The sequence below is a fragment of the Molothrus aeneus genome, chromosome 2, assembly GCF_037042795.1.
Source record: "Molothrus aeneus isolate 106 chromosome 2, BPBGC_Maene_1.0, whole genome shotgun sequence".
NCBI lineage: Eukaryota > Metazoa > Chordata > Aves > Passeriformes > Icteridae > Molothrus > Molothrus aeneus.
Window position 1 is genome coordinate 28301808 of NC_089647.1, and position 18171 is coordinate 28319978.

At 44.0% G+C, this 18171-nt stretch overlaps 1 protein-coding gene across 1 annotated transcript; it reads right to left on the reverse strand.

The window, feature by feature from the left end:
• Positions 1-3353: 3353 nt before the first annotated feature.
• LOC136571382 (antigen WC1.1-like) lies at positions 3354-17024 on the reverse strand. Its single transcript, XM_066571760.1, has 15 exons — positions 16955-17024; positions 14707-15021; positions 12899-13207; positions 11345-11659; positions 10219-10530; positions 9606-9923; positions 8585-8899; positions 7597-7911; positions 6708-6770; positions 6307-6621; positions 6087-6122; positions 5640-5781; positions 5239-5337; positions 4618-4685; positions 3354-3553 (listed from the first exon to the last, which is right to left on the reverse strand). Exons 1-15 carry the CDS (start codon positions 17022-17024, stop codon positions 3354-3356), a joined length of 3192 nt encoding a protein of 1063 aa, XP_066427857.1.
• Between the last annotated feature and the right edge of the window lie 1147 nt (positions 17025-18171).

The window sequence follows — 18171 nt, forward strand, 5'->3', positions numbered from 1 at the left end:
GGCCCTTCCGCCGCCGCTGGACGGAGCCGCCCCCGCCGCCCCTCCGGACGGGCTCCGCCTCCCCGCGGCTCCCGCTCGCTCAGCCCGGCCGTGCGGCTCGCTTCGCTGGCTCGCCGGAGAGTGCCGGCCCGGGAGGAAGAGCAGGGGTGGGATCGCAGGCGGCCGGCAGGGAGCCTGTGCCCTTGGCCGTGGCGAGACCGGGGGACAGCGGGCTCCCGAGGAGGGAACTCGGGAGCTGACTCGGCGGGGCGGTCCAGCATGCTTTCCCGGGAGCACGGCGTCCCTGCCGGATCAGCAAGCGATTTACGTGCCACTGGCCCTAATATCCCCCTACCCTCCATTTTCGCCACACTTGTTTGTTCCTCCTCCATTCACCTAAGCCCTCCCCTTTCACCGCCTTTAGTTCCTCCCCTGCCCATCCCACAGAAGCGCCGTGCAATCCCAAACCGCTCTAGCTCTGCCACGGTTCCCTCCCTCCCCACTGCAACAACGCCCTTTAGTCCTGGATGTTATCGGGAACGTGCTCCTGGATCCCTCCTTTGGCTGTAATCTTGATTATTTTTTTTAGCAAAGCGGATTTCTGAATTATGAGTAACTTTAACTCAAGAGTGAAAAACCTGAATGCCAACAACAGTTTGTGACCCCCCCTCCCTGAAGTCTTTCTTAACACCTGAGTACTGGGCTGCGTGCCAATCGTTAAGAAAATATTTGGGAGAGAGCTGGGAAACTTAAGTGTGAAGACTTTACCAAGCATATTGGTGGCAAAAAAAGAATAAATGAGTGGCTGAATAAAAATTCTGTTTAGGAGAATTGGTAGGATTTCTCCAAAGGGGAATTCTGCCTTATGTTTTTCTCAAGGGGTCAAAAATATTGCAGAGTGTGACTTTAAAGAGGTGCAATAAGTCACTGCCTCAGGCATTCTCTGAGGTCTATGCGTTCCTCTCTTCGGGCCACTGGAGGCTGTGGATGTGACTGCTGCTTTCCCACGTGCTGGCTCAGGCAGTAGTGAGGCTGTGTGTCCCAGAGAGATAAATTTGTACACACAGAGGTGACTCCAACACAGCTGGCTGCACCAACTGCAACAAGCACTGCTGCCTGTAACCCCACTCACAAACTACCTCCTGTTGTACCTGCTTTTTCAAAAGTTTGAAAGATAAATTTGTAATGAGTTCAGCTGTAGCCTGATTCTCTAGGATTTCAACCTGTCTGCGTCTGTTTTCATCCCTTAGAAGAGAAACTTTGCCTGACAGATCCCACAGTTAAGCCATTTTACATCTTTTATTAATCTTGTTAATTGTTAATATGCTTTTAATCCAATTACTTCAATTATCCTAAACATTTCCTTGTGCAGGTGCCATTCAGGTGCAGGCAGAATGCTGTAAGAGTTTGGCTACAAATTTTAACACATTCCCAATATCAGTCCACTTAGTCACACTGATAATTATACAACCCAGTCACCTGGGGAGCACTCAGCTCAACTGGACCATGCCTGTGACATCAGTTGTTGCCATCTCTGAGTCTCCAAGGATTCCTTCTTCCTGGTCACTGCCTGGTGCACCTGGAGAGGAGAAGTTCTGTCCTGTGCAGATAGTTCTGACAGGGATAAATAGCTTGCTACACCCTTTTTCAGCATAACATTTGTTGCCCCTGACGGTTTCTGCTGCCTTTTACTATTCCTTGCAAAAACTTTTTACTTTCCAGTTTTCCTGTTAGTGAGCCAGGAAAAGTAGATTGCATGATGCCGTTAAATCCCATGGGTGTATGTGTTTCCCTCTTTCTGTGCCTCACAGCAGGCCTGCAGCACACCTGTCAGATCTTGTTGATGTTGCTGCAGAAGCAATCAGCAAGAATTCCTTTCTCAAAGTCTTGGCTGAAACAGAATTTTGATGATTTTCTTGCAGTTCAATCTTCATTCCAAATAATTACCAGAAGCTGTCCCCATATATCTGGGAGAAAAAGCATAAATTTGAGATCTTTGGACAGTTTCTAATAAGAAAAATCATAATTTTAAAATTAACTCAGGAAAAAAAAAAGGTATTTAAAATAAAATCAAAAAGTGTCCACTAAGTCTTAACAACAAGAAATTATAAGAGAAATTTCAAAGATCTTCTTAACTGCCATGCTTCCTTATCTTTTATGTATATAATCTCTTCTCTGGAAATAACCAAAACTTATGCAAGCTAGTCCTAAATGCAGGTTGTTCTGGTTCTGCTAGTACAGGATTAGCATTTTATGAACAGTGGTGTATTTCCAGAAGAAGTCAGTACAGCTCAGCAGTCTGTATCAGTGCCCCAGCTCTTCAATGTCGTCATAGCCTGTATCTTCAAGAGCAGGGGATGAGGATCTCTCAGCCTCAGAGGTCCTGTTTCTGGGAATCCAGTCTGAAAACATGAAGGGAAGAACACTGAGATAGATAAATGCACATCCTGTATGTATTACCTCTGTGTGGTTGTGCAGCTGCCAGCTGTCTCCTCCAGAAATTAGAACCTTAGATAGGAGTGACTGTGAAAGACCTGAGAAATGCTTGTGTCACTCTGCCTTCTGCAGTGTGTATACATATCCAAGGATCAAACTTTATACACAATGTTAAAAGGAATGTATTCATGGGCTGTCAAAAAAAATCTCTAATGTCTCTCTAGTTACTTTGAGTCCTATATTTTGATTATTTTTCCATGAGATCTGATAAGGACATGAGATCTGATAAGGACACTTAAGAGACTACAGATGAAGGGAGAAACAGTCAATTGCATAATTTGAAAAATCCTTGTCTAATGATATGTAGTATTTTACAGAGCACTATTTGAAGCTGCACCAGGCATTGAGCCCTCTCAAGACTGTCATGTTGTTGGAAAAGGGGAAGTATCACACGAGCATCCATAAACAGAAGGATATGGTGTAAGAGCTCGTCCTTGTGCTCTACCTGACACCAGTACCATGCTGTAAAGAAATACTTTACAGTACCATGCTGTAAAGAAATACCTTAAAGATTTGGCTTATAGCCATTTTTGAAAGATATGGACTGAGTGGAGACACATCATGGGCAGAATGTAGTCTTCAAGGCCTAAGTAGAAAGTTGACTAATTTAGGTTGTGGCTGTGTAGAGAAACAAAATACAGAACAGAACTGAGGATAGGTATGTGAACAAACTGTTATCCCTCTTCAAGTACTTAAAAGGCTCTTACAAAGATGACTACAACCCTCTGTCCCCATTGTCATTCTAATGAGAAGTAACAATTTTAATTTGCAGCAGTGGAAACTTAGGTTGGGTTGGCCACAGGCAAGAATTTTACGGCTGTAAGGAAAGCAGAGGCAAGAATTTTACGGCTGTAAGGAAAGCAGAGCAGAGCTATAGATTAGCTGGATGTAGGAACAGAGAATAGCACTGCTCTTCTAGCCTCACCTGTCTGGGAATCCTTGTTTCTGTCACTTTCTCCAGGGATCCCAATGATTTCCTCTTCATTCTGCTCAGAAAGAGAAGCATCTCTAGGTCCAGGAGCTTCTGTTGCATCATCATAATCATCTTCCAGGGCATTTTCAGGCAGTGGAGAGGCCTCTGGAACAGTACAGGTATTAATTTCCACTAGGGAAAGCAGTAGCTGATAATCCAGCAACACAGGGCTGTAATACTGACATGTCTGTACTTAACTGGAATCCATCCTTCAGCAAATGTTACTGTGCACAGTTTTATTGTAAATACATATGCTTACCAATGATACATGTATAAACAGAAAAGTAAATCAAAGTACTTCTGTTTCACTTTTTACCTAGAAATCAATATTCAATCTGAATAACAGAAAGAGAAACTATTCAGAATAATTGTCTTCTCTATAAGCACTTCAAAGCTTTTTGTTTGTTTTTTAGCTTTTGGTTTGTAATGAAAAGCTTTTAGTTTGTTTTTTAACTTTAAAAAAGTCCTTAATATAAGAAGAGCAGTAGAAAATAAAGACATGGTGCAGCAGAGTCTGGGATATGGGCAACTGAGGTTCAGAACTGCTTGTGCCTTTGGCAGTTGATCTCTTGGACACCAGACAATGGCTAACAGAGCTTTTTGATCAGCTCTTGGAAAATGTAGTTCTTCTCCAAACAGTTGCTCTCCCTCACCTATTTCAAGTTATAAAAAAACCCCAACCTACAAACCACATGTATCCCCCAGGCAAACCCCACAGCTAGGAATCTGTATTTTCTTCAGATCACTTGGATTAAGATCCCTTGATCAGCTCAAATTGAACACCAGTGTTCTTATTTGGAATATGTCTTTCCTCTGTTTTAATTCTCCCCATTTGTCTCAGAAATAAGGCAACACTTTATGAGCTATTATGGATGCAATATCTGGGGCAAGCAGTTGTCACATTGTTGGATTCATGTGACTGGATCCTGTGAAGTGTCTGCAGAACTACCAGCAAACATTTATTTTGAATTTCTCATATAGAAGAGAAAACTAGCACTTGTATATGAGATTGTATGACACTCTTCCACCACAAGAGTTACACAGAAGATTTTGCATCAGTAGGAAACATCACTAGGACATGAAAGTCTTAATCACTCATAATGCTTTGGATATTAAAAGTTACCCTGATTTGAGATCTCTTTCTTTGTAAAAACCCTTTCTCACATTACCTTGAGTTGCTCCAGGATCATTTTCTTCATCACTGCCTGCTCTATAAAATTGTTCCTTTGGTTTTGAGCTCTCTGAATAAGAATCTAGGCAAATGAGAACGAGCATGATACCAGATTAAACTCTCCTTAAGTGCTAAAACTGCACCATCAGAAAAAGAGCAGTAACAGTATCCAAGTCCATCATATTCTTTGACAGTCAGTATTACTTCTGCAAGGCTTACAATGGATTACCAAGAATCCCTCAGGGGGCCCCATAACACCTCTCATGGATCATGGGGGAGGCATTCCACAAAGGGAGAAAAGCAATTCATGGGAGGAAACCTACAGGGACCCAGCTGCTGTGAGGGAGATGCCAATAATTCCTTTATTTGTTCCTGCTTTAAATAATTGAAGCAAAAGGCTTTTCTTTGTTTGTTTGACCTATACTGATCTATGGTCTGTGGCTGCAGTGAGACCTGCACAAAACAAATTGTCCCTAGGAAAGGAATTGACAGAGTCCACTGGGCAGGAAACTCCTCTCCTCAAATCCAGGAATTTTAAATTTCCCAGTAAATTTGGGAGCTGCAAGGTATCAGATTGGGATCAGAAAGGAGGAGCTTTCCCTTGAGAAAAGCAAGAAACACACACAGACCTGAGAGGAAAGTCACTCCCTGCTTTTCCCTCATCAGGTTATAATCAATCTCTTCATAGACAGCCTCGGAGAAGGGGTCATAGGATAGTCTGGAGCCTGAAAGTAAAAGGTAATGATCACTTTCACAGACTCTGCTTGTATTCAGGCTGGAGTCTTGAAAAGGAGAAGTACCTTACAGGGGCCTACGTGGCCTGGTGGGTACCTAGAAAGGCACCAAGAGGTGCTGACTGAGGATAAGCACCTCTGGGCTCCTTTACTGTCAGAAAGTAATGAAAAATCTCAGTGTATCAACAGATTTAGTTCATCTCAGTCACCCATCCCCACTGCCTCCCCAGCCTACTAAACATCTGGGGCCATGTAAAGGAGGCATTTCATACCAGTCCTGAGAAACCTACCTCTCTGCTGTGCCCTGGCACATCGGATCTGCCCAGCAAGAATGGCAAGGACCAGGCAGAGAAGGGTGCCCAGGATAATGCAGAGGATGACAGGCACTGAAAGCCTCGTGCTGCCTGTGGCAGGGCGGCGGGGGCGATCTGAGTGGAAACCAAGAGGAAACAGGTAGAGAATCACGTGTCCCAAAGGGCTGCTCCTCTGCAGCCCCTTGCTGTGCCCACGAGGGCACAGCAGGGTGAGGCAGGGCACCTGCTGCTCTGCTATGGGTCCTGCTCAAGAAGATAAAATTCAGCAGCTGGCGGTGGTGCCTCTCAGTGTTCCTTTATGAAAGGCTGGAGGGAGGGCTTTCTGATGAGCTGAAATAAACTGCTGTTTTATCTGTCAAGTATCAGGGACATTAAATTGTCATTTGATGGGAGAAAGAAAAGAGAGAGAAAGAATTTACCTGCTCTCGTGGGTGATGCTGTTGTTTCTGTCACACCTGCAAAAGGAAGGTTAGTCCAGATTGAGGCAAGTGTGGAAAATAGGGAGAACATCTTCATATAATTTGTGATACTTTAGCAGTCAAAATTATGAAAGGGCTAGTCACTGGGAAGTACAACTGGCATAATGCTCCCCTACCCACCTCCTTCACAGACCTGTGTAATAAAGGACTGGTCACTAACCAGAGCAATTCACAGCAGCATCTTCCTTATGATCGCAGTTTTTGCCAAACAAAGGTTTGGCAGGACAGTCCCAAAGAGACAGCTCTGTTCCTTTACAGTGCACCTTCTCCAACCAGATGGGACCAGTCCCTTCCCCAAAGGCAGCCTCACTCAGAGCAGACACAGCAGATCCACAGCCCAGCTGCCTGCAGACAACATTGGCATCTGCCATGTCCCAGGTGTCATCGCAGATTGTTCCCCAGGAACCTTGGTGCCACATCTCCACTCTGCCTGAACATTCATCCACTCCTCCCATGACTCGTAACTTCTCCCTGTCTGCAAAACACAGAAACCTTCTGTTTTACTGAAACAGCAGAAAGGTCCACAGGGACCAATAAAGAAAAACAAAGAAGTGGAGGTACCTGAGCAACTTGTGGAGTTTGGACACTCAGCAAATGCAGCTGGAGATGTTGCCTCTTTTCTTCCTGCAGAATTTAAATATTGAAGTAAATAATTTAATTATTCTCTGAAAAAAATGAGGGAGTGTAAAATAGCTGAAAATTAACCATCAGGTTAATTATTTCCTGAAATATGTGTATGGCCTGTTTAGTTCTTGGCAGATGGCTGTTTGGCTGTTGCTGTGAGTAATAATCTTCCTGATGGGTACGCTTTCCTTCTTCTCACGAGACAGCTGAAATCCCTTTCAGGATATCTGAATAATCATGTAGATTTCATTTTTATATATTTTATATTATATTTCATTTTTATTTTATATTTTTATTTAATTTTATATATTTTCTTATATTTTATTATGTATGAATGCAGATATTGATACCCATAGGTGTGAAATACTGTCATAAGAGCAGGTATTAGAAATGGACCTTTAGAACCAAATGGATTTGTACACTTGTCCATGGCTATGTGTACACACAGATACATGTAGAAAACATGGAGAAACATGTAGAAACAGACTTGGCTCTAGACCTCTTGGGAAGTCTCATCCTAGCTCAGATCTCACAGACTGACTGTGTATCATAGATTTTTGCATTAAAAAATATGCAATGGCACCATCCTATTAGGGAATTCCTTAGGATTTCACTGAGCCAAAGCACTCTGATAATCTTGTAACTTTAATTCACTCATTTAAGTCAATGATTTTGACCAAAAAAAAAATGTTGCTGCCATTTTCATGAAACTAGAAACAGTAGACACCAGCTAACAAGTGTACACAAAATAATTACTGTGACGTCCATACATGCACCCCTATGTTAATGTACATGTCTGGCCACGTACAAATACATTTCTGATTACCAGTGCAAGTAATGTGGGTCTCTTCAGCTCGGTTGCTGCACGACTGAGGGTCCCAGGGGTCTGACTGACATTGCCAGAGCGAGCTGTGCTCCTCAGTGCACTCAATGTGGTCCAGCCACGTGGGCCCAGACCCTCTGCCGTATTTGAAGTCCGTGGCTATTCCTCCTCCATCTCCGCAGCCCAGGTGTTTGCACATGGTTGCTGCAGTGAGCAGGGACATGTGGTTGGAACAAACGCTCCCCCACGTCCCGTTGTAGAAAACCTCTACACGCCCGGCACAGTCGTTGCCGTTCACCAGCCTCAGAGCCAGGAAATCTGGAAGTGAAGGCATAAAAATGGAATTAGTGCCACAGACTTCTTGTGATGTTTCTTTCCTGCTTGTGTGATAACATGTTTTTTACAGTGCTAACTAGCTGTATTGGTTCTACCTGTATTGTGAAGCATGGATACTCCAGAGGCTGCAGTCCTTTCAGGCTTTGTTCAGGCTCCAGCATGGGCTCTAACAGGCCCTAACCTCCTTCAGGGGTCATCTGTGTTTTTTTCTACTTCTCTTTCATTTCTCCTCTCTATTGCTGCTGCCATTCTGTCTTAAATATGTGTGAGAGAGCCACCATAAGCTACTTGGATTGTCTGATGCTGTAGTGCACAGTGGATTGTTCCTATTGGTTTCAGAGCCAGCTGTAACTGCCTGGAAGGAGCACACAGCCCCTTGCTGTGGAAATCTTTACAAACTCCTAATATTTATCCCCCAAACATCCTACTACACCACAGATTTTTTTTTCTGTGTGTGTGTGTGTGTATGTGTTGGTGCATAATATGGGCTTGTGTAGATCCTTTGCATCTTGGTAGGACCAAGAAGATGAGCTGACCAACCATGCTTGTCATCAAGACAGGAGGAGGCTGTCCAAGCAAGTCCCCACTATTCTTCCCTTTTATACAACCCTCCTATTTGAACCCACAGGCTCAGAAAAGGCTTTTCCAAACACACCTGAGCACAGGACTCCAGCATCCTCTTTGTGTTGGCAGTTGTGTTGGCCCCACGCCCTAGAGGGACATGCCCAGAGATCGGATTCAGCCCCAGTGCAATTCACATCATCCAGCCAGATCTGCCCTGACCCTTCACCATAATGAGCAGAGACAAATGCCTCGATGGCATGCCCACATCCAAGCTGTCTGCAAACAACATTGGCATCTGATAGATCCCAGTTATCATCGCAGATGGTGCCCCAGATGCCATGATGATAAAGCTCTACTCTCCCGGCACAGCGGTTTGTTCCGTTCACCAGCCTCATCTGTCTGCTGCCTGTAGGAGGAAAATCCAGATGTCAACGTGCAACACAACTGTAATGCACAGGTCAGCATAAGGGCAATGTTTTTAAAGCACTTCTAAGACATCATGTTCTTGTTATATCCTGGTCCTTCTGCCATGGTTGCTTGGGCAGAAGTCCTGTGAGGCTAAAACTGCATAAAAGGAAAGGCCTACTCCTACATCAGGTGAATTTTTGAATAATTAAGCTGAGTTATTGCCAGCAATAAGAGTATAATCATACCAAGTATATGCAGAGGTCACCTTATCTTAGAAAGCCAGACAACCTGTTTTCTGTCTGTACTCATTTAGTTAGAGACAGACACTGTTCCTGTTACAGATGGGTTGCAAAATCAGAGAAGAGTAGAAACAGTTGTAATATTCTGTAGAATAGCTGCAAGTATCTATAAATATAGAAATGTCACAAAATAAAAGCTATTTAATTCTCAAGTGGCAGTAAGAATGCTTGGAAATCATGGCCAAATTAGTGTTCTTATGGCTTCTGTGTTCTAATAGTTCTTTTTGACTCTGGAAGATAATTCTGTAAGAAATTCAGATGAAGAAAGCATTATGTAAATTACACTTGCTTCCTTAACTATCATCAAGCTCAGACTCATGCCAACTTTAGATCTGTGACACCACAGTGCCACATGGGTTGGAGAAATCCTAGGAAACCTTCTGTACCTTTCACACAGTGACTCACCTGAACAAATCACACCAACATCTTCAGAAACTCCCTCTGGCACTGTGTGAGAATGGGAGGTGTTGCAGAGCATCAGCTGAGTCTCGTTTCCAGTACACTGGACACTCCTTAGGACAACAAGACCTGTGCCTCGCTCAGACTTTGGGAGGTAATAGGCTTTCTCAGCAGTTCCACACTGGAGCTGTCTGCACACCACATGGGCATCCCTAATGTCCCAGTTGTCATCCAGGACTCTGCTCCACACACCATGGAGGGAGATCTCAACTCGCCCAGCACAGCGGCTCTCACCCCCTGAGAGTCTGAGTGATTCGGCAAGACCTGGGCTCAAGAGAGTTGGGAAATATATTGAGTGGCATCTGCTTATCTCACTGCAATAGAAATAACTTGCAGGAAAGCTATGAAAGACAAATTTCTGTGCTGGCAAAATATTAATTCTCACCACTGATTAAGGAGACTGCCCCCATTAAGGCTTTGTTTGCTTTCATGCACACAAGGGCTTGCAAAGGAAGCAAGAAAGGCTTCCCCACCTCAAAGACTAGATCCTGTCAGTGAGATCACCAGCACTGCTTTGGTCTGACGTTGCACCACCCATAAAAGGCCACTCCTGACTTACCTGAGCAAGTTACAGTGGCTGCTTCTTTGGCTGAACAGGTTGGATTGCCCAAAGTCACTTGAACACAATCCCATAGGCAGGACTCTGTCCCTTTACAGTGAAAAGCATCTCTCCATATAGGCCCATTTCCATCCACAAAACCTTCTTCCATCTGGATTGATTTTGCATAGCCACAGTTCAGCTGATGGCAGAGAACACTGGCAGCTTGCAAATTCCAGTGGGAGTGGCAGAGTCTTCCCCACGTGTCTCCATGGCGGATCTCCACTATGCCAGAGCACGTGGTGCCATTCACCAGCCTGCCCCCTGGACACCCTGAATCTCGAGAAAGGGAATATTGGAGTGTTACATATGCTCATGGGCCGGACCTGGAAGTGACTGAGAAATGGGAATGAGTTTTCCTTATCATTCAGTAGTGAGAATGACTTAACTGGGCCATACTCATAACTAGAAACTTCCATACTCATAACTAGACTTCAGTCCAGCCTATTTTACTGAGAAGAATGACTAGAACTCAGGATTACATCCCATTTGCAATTTTTAAAATCAGGGCATTATGGGTTGGGGCTCTGGGTCAACCAATAGACCTTAATTTTTCAGACCAATATCAGTGAGGGCCTACAGCTCTGCATCCTTCAACTGCAGGTCCAAGTCCTCACTTAAACCTGGACCAGGAATTCAATCCCTGCCTCAAGTACATGACAGGTATAACTGTCTCCAGTCTTGTCTCATGCTGTGCTGGGCTGCTCTCTCCAGCCAGACCCTACACCCTTTGCTTGTTTCGACTTCTCTGGGACTGCTCATAGACCTTATTACCAAAACCTTCCTCTGTCCTCTCTGTAGATGCTCTGGATTGTGTCTTCATGGCAAGGACTCTGCCTGTGCTGTGCTCAGCCTCTGAGCCCAGCTCATCCTGGCTTCTGCAGCAGCCCTGCTCTTGCTGTTACCCTACACTAGGAGCATTTCAGAGAGAGCAGCCCTGTGGTACAGTTGAAGTGTAGCCTTGACTCCTGTTGCAGCAGTCAAACGACAGAGCCTGACTCCACATATGCCCTCTGAATTTTGAGTCCATATTTTTCCTCAAGGAAGGAGTTTTTCAGTTCTCTTCTTAGACCTTTCCACTGCTCACCTGAACATACCACATGAGCTTCTTTTCCAGCAGGGCATTCATTCTGACCTAGAGCACGCACGGGACAGTCTCTCAGGAGTGAGCCATTCTTCTGGCAGCTGAATGTGGCATTCCAGACAGATCCATTTCCTTCCCCAAAGGACTGTCCACTTGGGATCAGTAGTGCAACTCCACAGTCTAGCTGCTGGCAGAGGATATTGGCAGCTTGTAAATCCCACAGGTAGTCACACAAGGTTCCCCATGTGCCTCCGTGAAGAAGCTCTACTCTCCCTGAACACGTGGTGTTGCTGTTTGCCAGCCTGTACCCACCGTAGCCTGCAGAAAGAATAAAGGAGCTTAGCAGTTACTTTTGGGCATTTTTGCTACTGCACTGAAAACTGTAAGAGAGGTCTCTCTATCTGCAAGAAACTAGCACTCATTTTTGTGTCAGGTTACTGGAAACCATCTTAGAACAGGATGCTGATAGGCCAGCTCTTAAAGTCTCTATTGTCCATGTTGTAGCCTGCACTATATGACTAAAAGACTTTTGACTCTTTAAGTTCAGTGTCACCTCTCTGCTCTGCTCTCTCCTCCCCTCACAATACTGCTGCTACCTTACATTTTCTCTTGCAGAGGCAGTTTCAGCACTGCCTTGCATGTGAGGAACTCAGGGTAGGAGCAACTGGTACCACTCTCTCTCCCAGTAGTTGGTCATGTCACATTTCCTGGTAAGCAGAAACTGCAGTGGGGAATTCTCAGCTTTCATCTATGCCCCAGAGCAAAGCTCTGAACACCCCAGGCCATAACCATCAGCATACTGACAATAAATTAAGGGCGGCATGGATGGCGCTGTGGTGTCCTACTGCCAGCCCCATGCAGTCCCTCTCTCTTCTCACACTGTTACTTTCTGCCCTTACCTTGTCCTTGCATTGTACCCCTAACAAGCGCAGGATTTCAGCTCTGAGCCAAGACTATTGCAAGATAGAGGCAGGAGCCAAGGCCTGTTAGATGCCTTAGCTGAGGTGTTTGGCTGCCACTGGTCACAGTATACAAGGCTGTCTTAAAACAGACTGTAGCCGTTTGGGCAGGAAATGGACATGAGTTCCAACCCTTTTCCAGGCTTGTTTTGTGTCAAACTGTTGCCAGGAGCTCTGCCCCAGGTTTAGTTTACCCCTTTAGAACTGTGGCCTCAGGAAAAAGGTGTTAGGCCTAATCTTCACTTTTTCAGTGGATGGCAATACACAGCTGTATTCAGAGCTCCCAGCAGCCATGACTTTGTGGAGTTCTTAAGAAGGGTTAGCATAAAAGAAATAACAGCCCTTTTGAGATCTCTTTGTGGTAGTGGAATGATTAGATCAGCCCATGTTAGATGCAGACTCTCAGTAGAGTGAGTGAGACATTGTGGGACTGCTCTCTGTTATTTTCTGGTCTCCCTTGAATAGCTCAAGGCATGGTAGGGGAAACATCCAAGGATCCTGAGGACCACAGAAGTGTCCAGATGCTCTGAACTGTGGGTTAATAGGAAAAAGGCATATAGAACATGAGTGAATTATGTCCATCAGTCCAAAGTCTCACCTGAACACACAACAGTGGCATCATGAGAGCACGTGTTAGTATGGTGCATGCTCCTGGGACAGTCTGCAAGGTGAGCCTCATTCCCTACACAGTGAAACTCTTCTTGCCAGATCAGCTCATGTCTGTCTCCAAAGTGAGTTCCTCTCAAGGTATCCACAGCCTGGCCACACTTTAACTCATTACATATAACAGAGGCAGTTTTGAAATCAATGTGTGAGAAACAGACAGTGGCCCAAGTTTCTTCTTTCTTTACTTTCAGTTGTCCTGAGCAGGCAGTGTCCCCTCCAGTCAGATGCATATCAGAGAAGCCTGGAAAAAAACCCAAAAACCAAGAAATCCAGCATCAAGGGTTGGTTGTACTGACCTATTTTTAAAACTCCTTAATGGGAAAGACACATTTCACTGCTCTGAGGATCACTAATGCTTTTGAATTGTGACTGGGGCAATTCCTGTATAGCACTGATAAAGAAGAAAATGGTGTATGAGATTGCTTATTTCTCAGTATGTGTAAATACAAAATCCTTGGGAAAGAAGGAAGGAAACTTTCAGCATCTGCCAATGACTGAAAGTAGCAATCCCGAAATAAATAGATAAATAGACAAATAGCCATTTACTAGTGTGTGTCCTTGAGACCTCTATTTCAATGAATAGGAAGCTGAAGGACCCCAGGAAGAGGAATCAGGAAATGTTGCACCCAGTTTCAGAATTGCTAAAAAGCCAGTCTAGACATCTGCAGGCTGACCAGCCTCACTTTGGTACTTGAAAAAAAGATGGAATGAGACTTGCAGAAACTTATTTGTGGGCACAAGGAGATGAATGGGAAGAGTCAACATGGTTTTATCAAGCATGTATCATGCCTGTGTGACTGTAATGCTTTCTCTGATTAAAATGGATTTATGGATGAGGGGACAGCAGCATATGCCATTTACCTCACATTTAGCACTGCCATTCACACTGTCTTGCACAATATTCTTATGTCCAAGTACTAGGATGTTGCTGTCTGGTTGGAAGGACAACATGGTTAAGCAGCTGACTGAATGCTCAGGATTGGTCATTAGTGAGTTGCACTCTACCTGAAGACTGTCAGCAAGTGGAATTTCACTTGTTGGGTCTTCCCAGGGGCCTGTTCTGCTCAGTGTCTTATCTTCATGGAGGTGGTGATGGAGTACACTCTTATGATTTTGCGGGGGTGGGGACATAACCACAAGGGCAGAGCTGCCATTCAGAGAGATCTGGACAGGCTAGACTAATGGGCTGACAGGAACCTCACAAAAATCATAAAAGGACAAATGTAAAGTCCTGAAGCTGGGAAGGAAAAACTTCTTGCAGTGGTTCTTTTTCCAAAGAGTAAAATCATGCACATCTTGCACAGGAAGCAGCCAAACAGGTATTGGTCTTTTTTTGCCAGTGCAGACTGTCCTGTCTTAGCCTACCCGAAGATCTGGAGAAGAAGGGCAATTATATGACATAACATTGCATTTTCTTGCTTCTCTACCTACACCTACTGTTTTAGCCCCAATTCCTTGTCAAAGACAAGTTCAGTTCTGCTCTTCTGTTACCTGGGAGAACTGTGGTAGAAAAAAATAATGGGTTGGTTTCTTTCTGTTCTATGTAATTTAATATGCTCATTCGATGTCATTGCTGTGCCCAGGCAAAGTCACTTGCACTCACAGTCAGCAGAAAACTTAATGCTGGAGCAACTTGCTTTGGATGAGTAGAGGGAGTACTTGGCTTTATCAAACTAGGACAAAGTTTGATCCTAGGCTCGTATCTTTTTTTCTATTATACAAGGCTGGATCACTTCTTACCTGAGCAGATCACTCCAATATCAAAGAAATGAGGGCAGGTAAAAGCACCCCATCCTGTATGTGAGCAGTTCCAGAGAGCAGATTCATTACCACGGCAATCAACTCGGTACAGCCACGTTGGTCCAGTTCCTTGTCCAAAAGGAGCTCGATTTAGGGCCTTAACAGCAGATCCACATTGCAGTTGCTTACAGACAACCTCAGCATCCCTTATGGTCCAGTCACCATCACACACTGTTCCCCACTGCTCCTCGTGTTTTACTTCCACTCTCCCAGAGCAGGGGCCAGTTCCGTTTGACAGCCTCAATTCATCAGTGCCTTCAGACAGCAAGGTTATAGAAAGGACAGAGCTTAATCATGACTATCTACTGCAGATGTTAATGAGATCATTACTGCTCCTTATTCACTCTTACATCAGACTTATTTTGTTCACCTTTCTAAAGAGTCCAACTTAAAGAGTGTTTTTTTGCAAGGAGTTATGTCTGTATTTACAAGTTTGAGCTAACTGCACTGCTAAAATGTAAATTATTTCCAATGACAGGCAAACTTTCTCTTTTACTGACTTACCAGGGCTGGAAAATGCTGAGTAAAGCCCCTTTGTTCCTGCAACATGTTGTATCAGAGGGGGCATAATCTTTCTGTAATAAGTCTTGTAAGTCTCTAGAAAGATATTCTGGAGAACAACCCCCCGAGTATTAGTCCAAAAAAGAGTTTTCTCAGCTACAATATTTATACATTTAAAAGGGTAATGAATTCCAAGAAAAGTTGAATTCCTAATACACTTTTAAACAAACCAGATAACCAATTTCTATTAGCCATATCCAGGGACAAAACAAACATCTCTTCACCCAACTGTATGACCTCTGTGCACTTGAATTTTTAAATAATTGTACATCTGATGTTTTCAACGTGTAACAGCATGCAAGACTGGATGCAGAGGTAGGCTGAACCCAACTGACAGATTTCAATATTTCCTAATAAAAGCTATCATTTGCTGTAATCACTCTTCTGTGAATTTTTTATTATATGTACAGGTACAATTTTGTATTTCCTCACATTCCACAGCATGTCCCGCAAGCACCTTCACTGAATTCAGTGGTTTAGTGTTCTGCTTGGCTGAGAAGGCATGAGATTTTTCTTGCTCCAGCTGAAAACCCAGTTCTTCTCATAGGAAAAGATGAGGGTGCACCATGCATTCCTGTCTAAGAGGAGGTTTCAAGCCCAGGCTGGCTGCCTCAGGGGCAGATTTCCAGCTCACTCCTGGACAGCTGTGACTCCTGCACTGCTCTGCACAGTGCTCTGTGCCTGAGGAACATCAGAACACCTGTAGCAGACTGGAGAATGCAAGTGCTGCTAGATCACAGATGAGGGTGATAGGGCGCTGATGATGGTAAAGATGGTAAAGTCATTGTAAAGCTACTGTTGTCTGCATCTTCCAGTCAGTTACTGTTCCCTGATATTAACAAGGAGTTGGCAGAAAAGTCACTCTCATTTCTGCAGTACAGCTCAGTTGACACTAAAACATCACTACAAAGGTGTCTAAATAAAAAAAGTTTCATATTATGAAAATGTACGTCAAGAGTGCCTCCTGTTCCCTGCCCTGAACTTTGACTGCATCCACAGAACTGGTGAGAACTTTCAAGACTAGGGCCATGCTATAGCAAAACATCAACTCCGAAGTCTTGTTCTCATCATATGGGGATGAGACCACCACCACAATGCCTTAATGTCACCTCCATGTATGGAGAGAAAAAAATGAGTTTTCCAAAATCTGTCTCTCCAGCATCAAACATGTACACATAGCTCCAGAAGTGCAGAGAGACAAATAGTGATAGGCCTCATATACAGAGGAACAACTGAGGAGATGTTGTGTTACCCAAACTCCACCAGGCACACGGGTAGAGCTACATCATTTTAACTGGTGTCGAGCAAACATCTGCAATTATTAATTTAATCTACAAAGAGTTCAGCAGAAGAGATAAGACAGTAGTAAGAATACCCAGCTGGTTTTTAGTACAGCTAAACCATTTACAAAATTTGGGCTTGAATTCTTATGAGAATGGCCAGTCACTGATACTTGAGTAAAATACCAAACTTTTAGAAAAGGCTTACCCTTCCTTATCTCAGAAACATACTTGAACACCATTTTGTCACTTTGCTTTAGAGGTTGTTAGAAGAACAACCTATTTATATTAAATTTGCATACTTTTTTTTATCTCACTGCCTTTTGCAAAATAAAGTATGTACTTACCCAGGGAGACGTGAATGGACAGGAGAATCAACCACAGCACTGGAGCAGAAAGAAGTCCTTCTGTTGCCATCCTGACCGCAGATAGATGAAACTTTACTCGCCAGGCACTGCCTAGCTAAAACTCTGGCTGGGCATTCCGGTATCTCACAAATGACTACGAAGGAGGAAATATATAGATTCACATGCCAGCATGAGCTACCTGAAGGAACCAATAGAAATATTGTTCACCTTTTTAGACGTTATCAGCAGATTCATCTCCAATCTGAAGGAGCCAAAACCTCCAATAAAATTCAAAAACTATACTTGTGACCTTATATGAAGCATGATTGCGTATCTGGTGTCATCATCGGAATTGTTTTACTGTGGGACCAACACTGGTGGCACAGGCAGATCACAGTGCAAAGTGGTTATTTCTCACCTGAAAAAGGAGTATGAAAATGTAGAACACTGGTCATTTATGAATCACTTCAGAAGAAAAAAGGGAAAGAAAATTCCTTTAATTTGTAGCTTACCTGTCATATTGGAAGAAATTGCACTCCAATCAACAGAAATGATGTTTATCACTAGAGGTGAGTAAAAAGCGATATCCTCTCTGTATCTGGGGTAGGCTTACGGCTTCCTTATTTGGGCATAACTTTTTGGGCAGAAGTTCTTAAAAAAAGATCTTCCTTAGGATTCAAATTACAGGCCTTCCTGTTTCCTCTGCTGAGTTTCTTTTTGTTTCAGGTGACCACTGCTAGTAATTCTACCCGCACTCTCATTCACTCAAGAATGGCAACTTTAGGGAAATAAAGGCTGTTGTTAATTAAATAGTGGCTACTTCACTCATTCTGACAACTGGAACAATTTGCAGAATGCTGTTTGCGTCAGTCTAAACACACATTCCCCTTTATGACACTGACAGCATCCTCCTTTTGTCTGATGGTATCTATCTGCTCTTTATCCAGAATTCTGAGTTCAGTAACATCCATGCTGTTGGGTCCTTAGAACACCAATCTTTGCAACCTCTTCCCCTTCTCAATGGGCTTTGCTTGTTCAAGTTCTGTGTAACTTTGCAGTAGGATAGCCCAGCAGGGTCAGACTGCTGCAGAGAGAGATGAGAGGAAGAGCAGAGAGTCTGGCCAGAGGCTACTTGTTCTTTGCTCAGGACCTCAGACACTTGCCTGTGGTCTCTGCTAGAGCTACAGGGCAGCCAGGCTGGGGTCTGGCCATGAACT